The 17,110-nt window shown below is 51.6% G+C and overlaps 1 protein-coding gene across 1 annotated transcript in view; it reads right to left on the bottom strand.

Annotated features, from left to right (window-relative positions):
* Positions 1-16,357, bottom strand: part of AACS (acetoacetyl-CoA synthetase) — a 53,476-nt gene extending 37,119 nt beyond the window's left edge. Inside the window, exons 1-4 of the mRNA XM_005691340.3 lie at positions 16,048-16,357; positions 7,973-8,076; positions 6,542-6,662; positions 4,905-5,018 (exon numbers count right to left, since the gene is read on the bottom strand). Of these exons, the coding sequence (XP_005691397.1) occupies positions 4,905-5,018; positions 6,542-6,662; positions 7,973-8,076; positions 16,048-16,180 (472 nt within the window). The 5' untranslated portion in view covers positions 16,181-16,357. The remainder of the gene's footprint in view (positions 1-4,904; positions 5,019-6,541; positions 6,663-7,972; positions 8,077-16,047) is intronic.

Below are 17,110 nucleotides of genomic sequence, written 5' to 3'. Positions count from 1 at the left end.
TAGGGCCAGGCCCACCCCACCCACCTGGACAGCTCCTGCTCGGATGCTGCAATCACCTGCTGCCAGCCTGACCGCTTCCTGCCATCACCCCCTCCAACCCACTCGGATCAGTGACCCCTACAAGATCCAGCCTGGTCTCTTCTCCCTCCGCTCTGGCACTCACTCTGGGCTCAGTCATAATAGCCTGCCTTCAGTTCTTCAGTTGCTTGAGGCGCCTGCTGCCTCAGGGCCTTAGCATAGGTGGCATGAGCTGTCTAAACACTCCCACCCACACCAGCCCTCCCTACTGGGCACGCACGCATCCTTCAGCGCTGAATGCAAACGAAACTCCCTCAGGTAAGCCTTCTCCAAGGGCACTCCATGAACTCAGGTGCCCTGGCCAGTCACCCATAAAGCATGCCATGTTTCTCCCTCACCAGATTTACCATAATAATCACCTAAGGAAAATCCTAACTGGCAACTTATAACTGGTTCTCTTGCGAGGGCTGGGACTTTGACTGTCTTGCTCTCTAGTTTACCAAATGCCTTCTGTCACACCCTGCAGATCAAGGCTCTGTGGCCGGCTGGTAGGTGGATGTTTGGATGGAGGGAGGAGAGGAGAGGCTGTAGGGGAATGAAGACAGAGCAGAGACATATACAAGCCTGAAAGGGGCTCAGGCCCGTCTTCAAGCAGGAGGCTAGGCTTCTACAGTAATAGAGGCAGAGAACCTTTATAGCCAAAGAGACTATGATCGATTAAACAGATTGTCTTAAATGCTCCAGAGGAAAGGATCTGTGCACAAAGCAGCCAGGAGCAGAAGGGCCAGGGCCTCCCCCGAGCACAGCTCCCTGGTCATACAAAAACCCTCTCTGCTTCAGCACCCCAGGCGTCCTGGACAGCTCTTTCCCTGCTCCTCCTCCCGCAGCTCTGAATTGCCTGTTTGACAACAGTGGTGGGAACTTCCGTTTCTATGCATTCACCGCACCTCCCAGGCTGGGTGTCCCAGGGACATGAGCCCTACATCGTTCACTCAACACCCAGGCTCCACCCAGCCCTGGCACATGGCAGACCCGTTGACAGGCATCTGCTGCTGAGGAAAGAGCTGGCTGTGAATGCAACTGACGTGTCTCCACCGTGCCACGGCCTGAGGCAGGGCGAGACTCACCACCCAGGGAGGTTGTGTGACCCTGCTGGCTCTGACACATGGCCAGGAGATACCCAATCCACAGATGAGGAAGAGTCGTGAGCAGCTCTAACTTTATCCGCAAAGCTCTCCAACGATTTCCCCACGCAAGCCCCTCTGCACTGAGGCTTCCTCACACTCGCTTCTGGGAAGCACAGTCCCCAGTCCTGGTAACTGTCACCTGGTCAAATCAGTACTCTAGCTGCGACACTCAAGAAGCGGGGTGACTGAGGGGGGTGGGGTGCCACCCAGGACCAGCCTGATGTTGAGGAGCCAAGAACAAGGGAGCAGGCATCCCCCAAAAATGCATGGCCAAGAGGTGCCCCCATATACCCTGTTTTCTGTTTCTCCTTCTCAGAAGTGTTTCCTTCAAAGGGAGATTTTTTTTTTTATAAAAATAGGAGGGAAGAAAAATCACTGGAGGGTAGAAGAGCCTCTTGAGTTCCTTTTCTAGGCAGATTAAACTAGAGCGAGAAAAACCCAAGATATTGTGGTTTCAACCACAAAATGCCTGCTCTGACCCAGTACTCTCACGCAGTCATCCAATAAAATACTCATTCTACACCACTGTGTGCCAGGCCCCCCGTGGACTGAGGTGGGGCCGTGAACAGAAGACAAAGCCGCGTCCTCTAGTCCCGGAGGAGGACCGACAGACAGACACGTGCACACACACACATACAAATAATCCCGTGATTTCAGGGAGCCAGTAAAGCGACAACTGCAAATGAGGTGCAGAGAGAGTGGCAGTGGATTTCTGCACAGGAGGGCAGGGCGGGCCTCTGGGCAGAGACCCCAGTGAACCAGGGCGAGCCCTTGGATCTACAGGGGAACACTCCATCCAGGGCTGAGACAGGCCCAGTCAGCTAACACTTAGTGAGTGCTCACTGCACACCCGGCTCCATCTGAGAAGGAGTCTCAGGGTCCAGCCCTTTCACACGGCTTACCCCAGGGTAAGGTCACCCTCTCTGCAAACACACGCCAAGCGCCAACTTTCAGTGAGACCCCCAGGAGAGGGGAGATGGGTAACGGTTATACCAACATGCCCAGTGGCTTCTCCTGCTGACACCCTGGCCTGTGGTCCTGGTCCCATGACCCTTGGGGGCAGGGAGGGCAGCCTCACAGCTGGACGCCCCCCCCAGGCCTCGTGGACTTTAGAGCCAAACAGAGGAGACTGATGATCGAATACTCACAAAAACCGAACAGAAAATTACTTGGGTTGGCCAAAAAGTTCGTTTGGGTTTTTCTGTAAGCTGTTTGGCCAACCCAATACCAATGACACATTCTCTGAAGACAGAGGATGAGATGCTGACAGAGGATCCAATGGGGGCAACCCAGGGGCTTCCCTGAGTGACTCCTGAGGGTCCAACGGGGGCAACCAGGGGGCTTCCCTGAGTGACACTATTTGCAGGTAAAGTTACAGGCCAGTGGGAGGAGGCTGGCTCCCCACAAAGGATCTGCTGGACACTTCGGAGGACAGCAGTCAGGGAAGCACTGAGGAAAGGTGAGGGTGTGAGGAGGCAGGGAAGGAAGCAAGAATGCAAGGCCTGTGCAGACCTGCCCCTGGGGGGCAGCAGGAGCTAGTGAGCTTTGGAGCAGGGGACAGACACCCTCAATGCCATGGGGGTTGGTGCCTTGAGCAACGCCGTGTGGCCGTGTGGCCAGAGGACAGAGAAGCTCTCTCTTTTGGTTTAAGAATGAGATCTGATGTCTGATCCTGGAAGGAACGACTTAAACGCTGACCCCAGCATCACAGCAAAAAGCACAAAGAACCCCAGCTGGCTGTCAACTGGAAATTGTCCCTGGACGCCTCCTCGTTACTGGCCCCACCCGGGATGCTGGAGGATGGGCAGGACTGAGAAGGCACACCTGACTTCTCCACCCATGAGACACTCTGTACAACCAGTCAGGTCAGCCTCTCTGCCGCCCTATTTAAAGATGAAGAAACTCGAGGTCCAGGGGAGGAGAAAGTTCTTGTTCAAACCCACAGGCCCAAAGGCAGCACCAAGTACAAAAAGAAAGCCACCTGACTCCAGGGAGCCTGGTACCCTCGAAGCTGCTAAACAAATTCTCACCAGGAAGGACTACATGGGAGAAGCCACGCTGAGTGAGAAAACCCTGGTGGGAATCCCCAGGGACAGTGTGGCCACCCGCCTGGCATGAGGAAGCTGGGGCCCAGGGGTCCTGCTCCTATGCTGTAGCACCAAACAGTTACAATCGATTGTTTAACAGATCTGTGATGAGATGTCCTGGCCATGAAATTTCATGCCTCATTATTAAGTAACTCGGGGATTTCCATGGCGGTCTAGCAGTTAGGACTCCACGCTTTTGCTGCTGAGGGCCCAAGTTCAAGCCCTGGCCAGGGATCTAAGAACCCACAAGCAGCATGGCCCAAAAATAAAAAAATAAAAGTTAACTCCTTATTTAAAATAATCTCCAGAGGCCAAGTATTTTCACATACTTTATGTTAACAACCTTGTGAACTGAAGCTGTCTGCATGCATGCATGCTAAGTCACTTCAGTTGTGTCTGACTCTTTGCAACCCTAATGGACTATAGCCCTCCAGGCCCCTCTGTACATGGGATTCTCCAGGCAAGAATACTGGAGCAGGTTGCCGTTTCCTTCTCCCGGGGATTAAACCTGAGTCTCTTGCATCTCCTACAATGGCAGATGAGTTCTTTACCACTAGCACCACCTGGGAAGCCCTCTCATTTAAATCAACAACCAGTTTTTATAATGAAATTCTTTCCACATTAAAAAAAAAATGAATTGGTGAATTTTCTTCCCTGCACCTCAGTTTTTCATCTGGGAAACGAGCAGGTTGGCGGCACCACCCGTGACATCTGTGCGGCGGAGGAAATCTGTCAGGTGAGTCTCCACTGATAAAACTCCCTCTGCTGGGTTTTCGGAATCAGTCTACAGTCATGTCGATACAAGCAGCGGAAATCACAGCCTGGAAACTACCCTCCGAAATTCCTCCGAAAACCAGTGCGTTGGAGGTGGGCAGACGCAGAAAATGCAGCAGCCAGCTTTTCCCAGCCTTAGAAGAGTCAGTGGTAAAGAACCCAAATGCCAATGAAGGACACATGAGACTCAGGTTCGATCCCTCAGTCACGAAGATCCCCTGGAGAAGGAAATGGCAACCTACTCCAAAATTTTTGCCTGGAGAATCCCATAGACAGAGGAGCCTGGCAGGCTACAGTCCATGGGGTTGCAGAGAGTCAGACATGACTGAGCATGCACGCAACTGATGAACTCTCTGGCTTGTGTTTCATTTCAGGACTACATTTTGGAACCTCCCTGGCAGTCCAGTGGCTAAGACTCAGTGCTCCCAAAGCAGGGGGCCCAGGTTCAGTCCCTGGTTAGGGAACTAGATTCCACATGCCACAAGTAAGAGTTTATACGCTACAACTAAAGATCCTATGCATCACAACTAAGAGTGGGCACAGTCCCATAAATAAAAATTTTTTTTTAAAAAAAGGACCATGTTTCATTAAAAAAAATACATAGCTGTGAACACTGGCTCCCACTCAGCATGAAGTCACGCTCATGCTGGGGCTGAGAGCCGAGGACCCTCACAGCCCAGCTCACTCCCGCCAGGCCATACTTTCAGTGATCATCCTTCCTGGTCTAGTTTGTGCAGCACACGTAAACACAAGGCCATGGGCAACCTGACCCAACTCCACCACATTTCTTCCCAGCCACTCCCCTGTTCCCAGAGTGACAGGAGCCAGAAACACCCACCAACGACCCGGTCTCCTCTCCTCACGCCCATCTTCCTCATCGCTGCTGCAAACAAGGCCACCTGTTGCCGCAACTCTTCAAAAGTCACCTTCGCAATCTCCTCCTTGCCTTCCCCTGGGAAGAGCAGAGGGATAGGTCATCCATGGACTGTCCTCGAAAGAGAGGCTCTGATCTTCGAAAAAGACACATGCACCCCAATGTGCTTAGTAGCACCATTCACAATAGCCAGGACATGGAAGCAAGCTAGATGTCCATCGACTCGTGAATGTGTAAAGAAGATGTGGTATGTATACACAATAAAATATTGCTCTGCCATAAAAAAGAACAAATTAGAGTCGGTTCCAGTGAGGTGGATGAACCTAGAGCCTGTTATACATTGTGAAATAAGTCAGAAAAAGAAAAACAAATATACTATATTAATACATACAGACGGAATCTAGAAAAATGGTGTCGATGAACCTATTTGCAGGGAAGGAAAGGAGATGCAAATGCAGAGAATGGACTTGTGGACACAGCGGGGAAGCGAGAGCGTGAGGCGAATGGAGAAGGCAGCATCAACATATATACACTATCGGGTGTAAGATGGACAGCTGGTGAGAAGTGACTGTGTAGCACACGGAGGCCAGTCTGGCACTGTGACGACCTGGAGGGATGGGATGGAGGAAGGGGAGGGAGGCAAGGAAGGAAGGGGATGTATGTAGAATCATGGCTGATTTGTGTTGTTGTATTTCAGAAACCAACTCGACATGGTAAAAAAAATATTTTTTTAGTTTAAAAAAACAAAAAAAGATTCTAGGGAATTCCATGGTGGTCCACTGGTTAGGGCTCTATGCTTCCACTGCAGGGGGCTTGGGGCTGATCCCTGGTTAGGGAACTAAGATCCCACACTGCACACAACCAAAAAACAAAATAAATTTTTCAAAAAAGAGAGAGAGATTCTGAATCACAGACATGGTTGAAACTCACACCTGTACAAATACAGGTTAGAAAACATGCCTGGGAGACGTTACACAGATGCAGAGAATGCAAAACAAGATACAGATTTACCCAACGTTACGGAAAAGAAAAGCTGTGGGAAAGGGCACCTCTGAGACACATGCTCAGAATCTGCCATTTAAAAATTTCTTTTTTTAATATTGGCAATGCTTCTATAAAGTGAAGAATTCTTTTGATCGGGTTGTGATTTTTTTAATATATATAACTTTCCAAGGGCTGGGGGAGGAAAAGGGGAAATCAATGTTGAGTGGGTACAGAGTCTCAGTGAGAAAGTTCCAGAGATTTACTGCATGGCAATGTGAATATATTTAACACCACTGAACTGGACACTCAAAAAATGGATAAGATGGTGAAGTTACTATTTTATGTTCTCATCACACACGTGTACACACACACACACACACATAAAACCCAAAGGTCCCAAGATATTGTTTGGAAATAAGATATCAGATTCTGAATGCTTCAGAACCGGGACTTCCCTGCCAGTCCAGTGGTTAGAACTCCACACTTCCAGGGCAGAGGGCCAGGGTTCAACCCCTGGTCCAGGAACTAAGATCTCTAATGCCACCTGGTGCAGCCAAAATATTAAAACAAAAAACACACACTAAGAGAGGAAAACCTGAGCAGTTGCTGGGACTCACGTGCGACGTAAAGGGCCACTCGGTCGTTTTCTTTGTGTTGCAGGAGGTTTTCTGCATAGTTGAGGCGACTGCCTTTGAACCACTCAGGCACATCGGCGATCCCTTTGGAAGCGTCCACGACCTAGAGGGACAACGGCAAACCAAGACACACATGCACGAGAGGGTAACACCAAGGATGCGCACGAGGGGCTCTGCATCCCAGGAAGCCAACTAACCAACCAGCCCAAGCGACACTAGATCGTTTTATGGACAGGACGCTGACCTGGCCCAAAGTCTGGAAAGTGAAAATAGAAGTGAATCCGGTACAGTGTACCTGACAGCGGCTGAAAGATCTTAAGCATTCTCACCAAGGGAAAAAAAAAAAGGTACCTGTGTGAGGTGACGACTGTGTCAATTACCTTGGTAATCATTCCACAAGAGATATATATATATATTAAGTCATCACATGTACACTTGAAATACATAATTATACACAGCAATTATTCCTCGCTAATGTTAAAAAAAATTAATGCCAACGGAAAACACCATCCCCACTAATTTACTCCGTCAACAATTATTAAGCCCCTACTTTATGAAAGATGCTGATGAGAGAAAGTAAATAAGACAGACATGGCAGCCACCCAGTGTTCCAGGTGTGCCAGGAGCATGGAAACCAGGGGGTCAAAGTGCAGGGCCTACCTGACCCTCCCACCACAGCTTTCAGAAAGCAGGATCCCTGCCTCTGTACTCAGGGGCTGGAACCTTGGTTTTCTTCCCCAAGTGCCTGCAGATGAACCTTTCAGAATGGCTCACCTCACAATGAAACCAACAACCCAACAAATGGTTATCTGAATAACAGAGTTCCCAGTCCCTGGATAGTTATTGAGCATAAAGAGCTTGGATTTTTCCTCTAAAATCCAGGTTAAGAACATCCCTGGTGGTCCAGTGGTTAAGACTGAGCTTCTACTGCAGTTGGGGGGATGGGTTTGATCCCTGGTCAGGGAACTAAGATCCCACATGCTGCACCGCCAAAAATAAAATCCAAGTTAACAACAAAACTGATAGTTTAAAAAACAATTATGTGAATGCATGTAGCATCGTTGAAAATTTTGTGTGATGTGTATTTTACCACAACTCTAACAATTTTTATTAAAACAAAAACAAAGTGATGCCCTACTCTTAGAATCACTCAGAGTGGCAAGACAGGGCCTGGGATCCATGCTCACTGGAGGGCTCCAAGTCTGCAGAGTACCCATGAGGTTCTTGACCCCAAAACAATCCCCCAGCAATTCTCTGAGGCAAAGACTTTTTCCCACTGTTGTGAGGATTTAAAATAAGATAGAGTTTAGTCTTCCCCCAAATTAACACTTCATCTTGAATCATAACCACAATCCCCCCAAATTAATCATTTTGCAATGTAGAAAAGAATGCGTAAGTGAAATTTCTACATACCTCATCATACATGCATGAGAAGACAATTCCACTGAATTTCCAGAATTCTGCCCAGAAGTCTGAATACGACTCAACTGACCAATGATACAAGTCATCATAATTTTCTGGGGAAAAAAAAGACATATAGCTCAGATAAATCTTAGGAGGAAACTTAGTTCGATGACAAGATGGAGTTACATGTGTCTGAAGGCTTCAAAGACATCTGATGAGAAAGGATCTTGGGAGAGCAGGGCACCTTAGTCTTTGCTGAAGCAAACCCACCACTGCTAGTCCCCTAAAAGAACCACAGCAATGAGGCAGCTGATTTTTCATCTTAACCAGCATGCCTAAGACCATGGACTCTGGACCCAGAAGGCCTGCGTTCAAATCCCGGCTCGGCCATTTGTTAGCTGTGAGGCTTCAGGCAAGCTCTGTAAGTCCTATGTCTCTGCTTCCCCATCTGTGAAACGGAAATGATTAATAACAACCTGCTTCACAGGGCAAATATGAGGATTTCAATGAGGCCGGGTATAAAATACTTAGGGGCTTCCCAGGTGGTACTAGTGGTAAAGAATCTACCTGCCAATGCTGGAGATGCACATTTGATCCCGGGGTCGGGAAGATTTCCTGGAGGAGGGCATGGCAACACACTCCAGTATTCCTGCCTGGAGAATCCCATGGACAGAGGAAGCTGGCAGCCTACAGTCCACAGAGTCACAAAGAACTGGACACGACACTTTGGCCACCTCATGCAAAGAGTTGACTCATTGGAAAAGACTCTGATGCTGGGAGGGATTGGGGGCAGGAGAAGAAGGGGACGACCGAGGATGAGATGGCTGGATGGCATCACTGACTCGATGAACGCGAGTCTGAGTGAACTCCAGGAGCTGGTGATGGACAGGGAGGCCTGGCGTGCTGCAGTTCATGGGGTCGCAAAGAGTCGGACACGACTGAGTGGCTGAACTGAACTGAACTGAAAGTAACTTAACACATTATTATACCCTACAAACTCAGAAAACCTAAATACATTTGAAAATTCAGTCCAGTACTGGAAGCTTGCCAATGACTCTTCATGCCAAGACAACGTTATGGGGATTTTTTTGTATTATTTACTTATTCTGATTTTTGAGTAAGTGCTACAGTCACAGGATTCAAAATTACAAAGTAAATAAAAGATTACATGGTTAAAGAGAAAAAAAAAGCCTCCCTCTCTCTTACCCCCACAACCCTCTAACTTTTCTGGTCCAGAGGTAACCAGTGAAAGAGATTTTTCTGTGTGTGACCTTGCAGATTTTATGTGTCAGCAAATACATCCTTCTGCCTCCCACTTTTACACAAATGGAGGCAAGTTCTTCTCAGCAGGTTCTAATCCTGGAACCATGGGCAAGTCCAGTCCCCCTTGGGCCTTTTTAATCTCAGTATGTTTTCAGCAGGACTTAAAATTCATCCACCAGTGCCCCCAGGGATGATAACAGTTCAGCAGGAAGCTGACCAACAAGTCAAGTTGTCTCACTGCATCACTCAACTACAGCTTTCATCATCCTCACTGGGGGTGTATTCAGAGGATGACACATAGTGATCCCTGCCCTTAGCAGTGTCCCTCCTCCATGTGGCATCCAGTAAATTTTTTTTTGAGTTCTTTTTTTTTTTGGCTGCACCAGATCTTAGTTATGGCAGTGGGATCTAGTACCCTGACCAGGGATCGAACCTGAGGCCCCTGCATTGGAAGCTCAGTCCTAGCCATGGGACCACCAGGGAAGTCCCGGCATCCAGTATTTGTTCTCGGTCATGCTGGACATGGGAGCCGGAGGAAGAGAGCAATCGCTGAGAGCCAGGATGGCAGGGGCAGGGGGCTAGGACCAGGCAGGAAGCCAAGAGCCCAGGCCATGGGGCATCTCTGGCAGCAGAGATCAGAACAAAGGGGGAAGAGTCAGCATAGCTGTGATGAGGGGAAGGGGGGTGCCTTAGAGCTCTGAGTTCAAGAAAGAGAAGCTGGTGTCCCAGCAATGATGCCTGCCTGTCCTCCAGACCCTACAAGAGAACCTCCCCCAAGCCCTGCCCTATATCTACTCAAGCCAGGAGCCACAGTCCAGGTCGATCAAGCTCACAAGGAAAGACGCCAGGGATGGTTGCATCTGGGAGCCTGGAGCAGCCCTGACTCTCAACACAGTGCTTGGGGACCTCAGACAGGCCACGCTGTCTCTCTGGGACTGTTTCTCCAGAGTGTCATCTGGAAATTGCCTGGAGACAGCCCCAGGTCCTATAGTGCAGGGTTAACCTGCCCCCCAGGGCCAGGCTGGATGACTGGCTTCGAACCTCAGCTCTTGTCACTTACTAGACAGCGACCTTGGGCTGGCTGCTTCACCTCTCTGAGCCTCAGCATCCTCACCTGTGACACAGGGACAACTGCAGAGAGCATGCTGCTCAGACACTGGCTTCAGGGCCGACCACCCAGGTGCAAGTCCTGCCGCTCTCTAAACTGGCTGATGTCACCCAAGTCATTAATCTTCTCTGGGCCTCTGTCTCTTCCAAGTAAGATAATGGTACTTATCGTGGGGTCACTGCAAGGACTGCGTGAGTCAAAGCACAGAAAGCACTAAGAACAGTGCTTGTCAGAGAGGAGGGCCCAAGCTTGTTACCCTGAGCATCACTTGTGACACAAGACGGGCCTCCTGGCTGCACCACACGAGCTCAGACAAGGAGGCAGGGATGAAAAAGCACATGTTAGCAGGAGCCTGCTGCCATGTTCCCCGTTAAGGGAGGCAGTGCCAGGCCCAGGGCACTTCTCCAGCAGCAGAGCCTCTGGGAGGCCTGGGGGAAACAGCACTAGACAAACAGGCCCTGCAGGTCCTCCCTCTCCCAGGCTTTTTTTTTTTTAATCATCTTGGTCCTCACAAATTGTAAAGAGCTCTGGCACCAAACCAACCACCTCCTCGCCCAGGCTGACACAAGAGATGGAGCCGGAGCTTGAAAAGCAGGCCTCCCCTGAAGACCTTGATAGCCCATCACAAACTGCATCCCCAACAGCATCTAGCAGGGTGGAGGAATGTAACCAGCCTGCCGACCCAGGAGCTGGAGGTCACAACACCATCTCAACTTCACAATGACCCATGGAAAAGTGGGTGGAGTTTGTGCCCAAACTCTCCCACCATCCACAACTCTCCAGTCAAGCAGGGACTCCGGGGCTTCTGTTCGCACACATACACCCCAACCTGGGCTCAGAGGCTATGATCCAGACACCTGAGTGACCAACCACAGGCATGTCTCATTCAGTCTGCACGATGCTCAGAAAGAAACAGAAGCAGCTGATACTAAATTTGGATTTCCGAATGAAATTCAGAATTTCTGACTTCTCCCAAGAAGACAGGCTTGATTGTGGGAGCTGGCCAACAGGTGTCCCCTCCCTGCCCCCGGCTGAGCCAGGCTGATCCAACGAACCAACCAGCTGTTACGGAAATGACCGAGTGCCTTGTGAGGCTGGGTCAGAAGGTCATAAGGGCACTGCAGTTCTTGCTGTCATGATCACCTGCTCTGCAAGAAGCCAGTGACCAGGCTGGGAGGACACTCAAGCAGGCCTAGGTGGCAAGCAGCAGAGGCCTCCTGCCCACAACCAGCAATGACTCACTGCCACGTGGGCCAGCCCCTGAATAGTGTGGCTGCCAGCCCCGGTCCAGCCTTCAGATGAGAACAGGTAGACACAGCCTTCAGAGACCCAGAGCTAGAACTGTCCAGCTAAGCCCCTCCCAGAAGCCTGGCCCCTGTAAACTGAGAGATAATAAACGTCTACTGTCATTTACTGTCACTAAGTCCTGGGGTGATTTGCAATGAAGCAACAGGCAGCAGTCACACAACACGGTGACAAACAGCTAAACAGGTAACAGCCGCCCCACCCGGCCCTTCACACACATGTGAGAGGCAACCTAATACCGCAGCTCAGGGCACTGACTCCAGCCCTACTGTCACTGCTCCGAGACCTCAGCCAAGACTCTAAGCCTCCAGCTTCTCAGCTGAGAACCTTGATGAAAGCCCTATCTATCTGGCCAGATTACTGAGGAATAAGTTAGTTAATCCATGCAAAGTTCCCAAATGAGGCCTGGCGTGTAGGAAGGGCTCACTAAACATTCACTGTTAACTAATATCTCATCACCTGCCTGGTCCCTGCAGGCCTCTGAGTTTGTAAGCCCCGCTTACAAACTGGCTTCTTCACTGGCTTCTTCCTCCCCACCTGTGAGAATTCTGACCCGCCTACACCTTTCACATCTCAGCTCAAGGTCCTGTCAGCCCCCTTTAGCAGCATCCTAATAGCCCCGGAGTTCAGAAGGTGTGCAGCACATGCCCCTACACCCGCTGCTCAGCGCTGCTACCTTTTGAGAGCCTTCTCCCCACAAAGACACTTGAGCTGTTTGAGAATGGAGACCAAGCCTTCTTTGCGTTGGCCAGTTTTCCCCCAGATGCTGGCACGCAGAGATGAGTTGCAGTTTGTGATGTAAAGACACTTGGCCCAGTCCTCCCGAAGAGCATGTACTGGGACTTCCCTGGTGGTCCAGTGGCTAAGGCTCTGGGCTCCCAATACAAGGGGGCAGGGTTCAACCCCTGGTCAGGGAACTAGATCCCACATGCTGCAACACACAACGAAGACTCCATGCGCTGCAGCTAAAAGACCTGCTGCTGCTGCTGCTGCTGCTAAGTCGCTTCAGTCGTGTCCAACTCTGTGCGACCCCAGAAACGGCAGCCCACCAGGCTCCTCTGTCCCTCAGGTTCTCCAGGCAAGAATACTGGAGTGGGCTGCCACTTCCTTCTCCAATGCATGAAAGTGAAAAGTGAAAGTGAAGTCGTGCCTGACTCTTAGCGACCCCATGGACTGCAGCCTACCAGGCTCCTCCATCCATGGGATTTTTCAGGCAAGAGCACTGGAGTGGGGTGCCATTGCCTTCTCTGAAAAGACCTAGCACAGTCAAATAAATAAATATATATATATATTTTTTTAATGGCTCTGTATAAAAAGCAAAAAATAACGAGTACCATAAAGCTGGTGGCCTCCGCTAATGACCGAGAGCTGGTACGTGCAGTATGCCCCCTGGGGCCTTGCAAACAAGGCCAAGTGTCACAGGCACATGTGCTGGGCTTGGGGCTGCAGGCTGCCCCCAAGTCTGCACCCAGAGGACCCCAAGGTCTAGGTGGGCATGCTGTGGATTCCCAGACGAACTCTGCTGGAAGCCATGACGAGAGCCAACCAACCTACGGTTCTGGTCCTGGAAGAGACTGCATAGTTCCAGGGAAGCCCTGCCCCTCCAAAACACAAGGATAGAATTCTCCCACTGACACTGGTCTTGAGGGGCTGGGGAATGCCCCCCAACTCATCCCATCTCAGGGTTGCAGTAGGGCTGAGCCAGCCTGTGAGGACGCATCCCTTGCTCTCTCCCTACATCCAGACAAGAGCATTGCTCAGTGCTGCCCACCTGCCACACACCAGCCACCACTGATGGCACAGACAACACAAGTTCAAGGGTGCTGTGTTTAAGCAAATAAGAAGGCTCACAAATAGGGGATTCCCTGATGGTCCAGTGGGTACGACTCCATGCTTCCACTGCAGGGGGCACAGGCTCAATCCCTGGTCAGGAAACGAAGATCCCACATGCCTCACAGACCAAAAATAAAAAAACATGCTCACAACTAAACGAAAAGGCAAGACAGGTTAAAAGTCCAAATTATATGCAATTGGAGAGAGAGAAAAAGAAAGTGGTCAAAGAGAATAATCAGAGAAGACAGCATTTGAGTTGGCTCCTAAAGCAAAGCCCAAAATGTCCAGGGCCAGGCCTGTGGAAAGGAGAGAAGCAGGGTGGGTTAACCATCAGGAGTAGAAGAGGAGGAAGAGAAAAAGAAACCAAGGTCTAAAGCACTCCCAGACCAAGAGAGGAGCCCCACTTAGCTCAGCTGATGCCGCCTGTGGGGACATGAACCCATCATCACGGGCCAGTGGGTTTGCCAAAGAAGCTGGAAATCTTGCTTTTCCTATGCAGTCTCTCAAGGAGACTGCAACTCAGTGTGAGAAGCCCAAACTAAGTCTGCAGGTTCACCCTGGCCAGCAGGCCACCAGTCCCAGCCTTGAAGGGCAGACAGGAGTTGGGCAGACAGTCTGGGGGCTACTGGTGCCTGCCAGTGTCTGCTCAGCCACCCCCACCGGCCAGGTGTGGCACAGCGCTCAGCCTGATTGCACTCACGCCCACCCAATGATGTCGGTCCTCTCATTATGCCCATTTTACAGATGAGGGAAACCAAGGCTCAGGAGATCCGGTGACTTCCCTCTGACCACACAGCTAGTAAGTCGTAGAGCCAGTTCAGGATCCCGGCAGTGAGGTGACAGCTCAGCCTCAGGCATCTCACAGGACTGCCCTTCTGTGAAATCATTTTTGTAAAGTGTCAGGGAGAACAGCTGGCAGAAGAAAAAGAGACATGGAATCAAGGCACAGAAACACAAAAACAAGATGTGGTTCCACTCCTGGCTCTTGGTGGGAATCAAGTCTGTGCCCCAGGGAGTTTCCTGGCAGTCCAGTGGTTGGAACTCTGTGCTCTCACTGCCGAGGGCCCAGGTTCAATCCCTGGAGGGGGAACTAAGATCCCAGAAGCCGTGCAGTGTAACCAAAAAGAAACAACTCTGTCCCCCAATCCAACACACATTAACTTACCAACTATTACCTGAAAAAAAGGCCTAGAGAGTAATAAGCCACACCTGTCTCCAGGGAGCAGGCAGCAAGGAGAAGGAGGGAGCTGGATGAGCAAGGGAAGGGGCTACCTGTGGAAGCTATGACGCCCACTGTGCTGTGGAGGACATGGAAGCTGCCAGGTGGCAGGATGTGCAAATCCATGGTCAACAAGGAGCCATTGTGAGTCTCAGAGCCCAGGTGTGGCCAACCAGACCGCTTCAAGGCTGCTCAGGCAAAGCCTGCAGGCAGCAGGTACTAAAGGGAAGAGAAGCAGGAAAGAGGAAAACCAGCCAGGGTTCAGGGAAGAGGAAACCAGGGCCCCCAAGGAGATGCGGGCACTGGGGTGGAAAGGGGACCATGCTGGAAGGCAGACGACCCAAGTCTCCATTCCTGGGGGGCTCCCTGAGGACAGTGATGCCACCAACAGAAACACAGGAGTCCCTGCAGCCGGCAGAGGGGCGAGATGAGGGGGAAAGGGTCACAATGAGATGAAAAATCGTGAGGGGAGGATGCAGGAAGTAGGTGGACAGCCAGGTAGAGCTGGGGGAAAGCTTCTCACTCAGAAAAGGGCCATCTCACCCAGGTGGCTCCTGAGGACAGGGAGGGAACTGGAAGGGGGGTACTGGGCTAGGTTCGGTTTGGGGCTAGGTGTGTAAACACATAAAGGGAAGGAGTTCCACCCCAATCCCAGAGACAGCCTCCTGCCTGAGCATCATCAATCTCCTCGATGCCCAGAATCCAAGCTGGCCTCTAGCAGGGTCAGCCTGGCGCGGCAGGGGGAGGTGGGGGGGGGCACCGTGAGGGGTCAGCACCAGGTAATGTGGCTGCCAAGTGACCCATCCCTCAACAGAAGGGAGGAGCTAAGGGTCAAAGAAGACCTGGGTCAGAGAGACAGAAGCCCCCGGTATGGGAGGGCAAGACTCCAGGGAGCACTCCTCACAGGTAGGAATGCGTAACAAGGGATCTCTCAGTCCACAGGGGTTCCAAGACCAGAGGGGCTACCCTACCAGAGAGATGGATACTGCAGAGGAGACTGGCCCCTCGAAAAGAGAGGAAGTGACACCCCGCACAGACACGCGGGCAAAACCCCACAGTCAGAAGATGTCCCACCCCCTAGGGAGGGGTCCCACCCCCTAGGGAGGGGGGGCCCCCCCCGTCCAGTGGCTCCTCCAACCCCCAGAGGCGGGAAGATGAAAATCAGGAGGCCATTCCAACAATTAAGATGGGCCCTGACCCCAACGTCCAGGAAAACAGGGGCTCCCGGGACTCCAGGAGCAGTCTCTCTGCCAAGTGGTCCCTCGGACGGCCAAGGGAGGAGCCCGATTTCTGAAAGCCCCTGGTCCAGCCAAGAGGTGGCCGGAGAGCCCCCCGGGACTCGCACCCCGCACTCACCCAGTGCCAGGCCGCAGGCGGCGCCCACGGCCGCCCGAAAGCGGTCCATCTGCGTGTTCTTCTTGCTGTCAGGCTCCCACATCACCTGGCACTCTAGGATCTCCTCCCGCCCGGCTCGCGGTTCTTTAGACATGGCTGCGGCGGGGAAGGCCGGCGGGAAGGCCGGGGCTACTCGGGAGACCGGGATCAGGCCGGGGACCGAGCCGGGGGCGGCGGCAGAGGCCGGGGAGCGGGACCCCGGGTGAGCGGCAAGGCGGACGTGGAGCAACTGCACGCGGAGCAGCAGCCCCGCCCGGACTCCCAGCGAGCCCCGCCCCACAAAGCTCCCGGCCTTCGAAGGCCCCGCCTCTCCCGAATGTAACCCTCCGCGGGCGCCGCGCCCCGAAAAGGAGTGCTGCCGCTGCTCCGGGACTACAACCCGCGCACGCCCACCCGGTGGTGCTGCGCAGGCGCGTTGTGCTCGGCTCCCCAGCCTCACCTGGAGCGCGAAGGGGTTAAACCAGGGCCGGAAGGCGAGATAGAGACCGCAGGCTCGTTCATCTGTTCTTTCGTTCTCGATTGATTTTTCTTTTCTTTTCTTTTTTTGGTGCTACCCGTATTTACCGAGCACCTGCTGGGTACCGGGCACTGTGCAGACTTTGCAGACACATCACCGAGCGAAGCGTAATTCCTGCCCTCAGTCAACAAGAGATAAGGGGTGGGGGACAGGTGTGGGGAGGAGCAGGGTCAGTCAACAAATACACTATATAAATGTCATACATAGTATAATATGTACAATCAAAAACTACACCAATGAGTATCATACATAAAAAAGTAATATTCACATAATAAAAGGTAATAAGTACTATGAAAAATCAGGGAAGGGTAGAAAACATGGGAGGAGTGTTTCTCTTTGAAAAAGGTTGTCAGGGAAGGTCCCATTAAAAAGGTTATTATATCAATAACTTGAGGTAGGAGTGAGCTACTTAGTAACCTGGAGGAAAGTTTCCGGGCAGAAGGAACAGCAGGTGCTAAGGTCCTGAGGCAGGAGAGTGTTGGATGTGGTTAGTGAGCTAGCTGAGAG

This window comes from Capra hircus, chromosome 17, assembly GCF_001704415.2.
Source record: "Capra hircus breed San Clemente chromosome 17, ASM170441v1, whole genome shotgun sequence".
In the NCBI taxonomy this organism is placed as follows: Eukaryota; Metazoa; Chordata; class Mammalia; order Artiodactyla; family Bovidae; genus Capra; species Capra hircus.
This window is presented reverse-complemented; position numbering and strand designations above follow the sequence as displayed.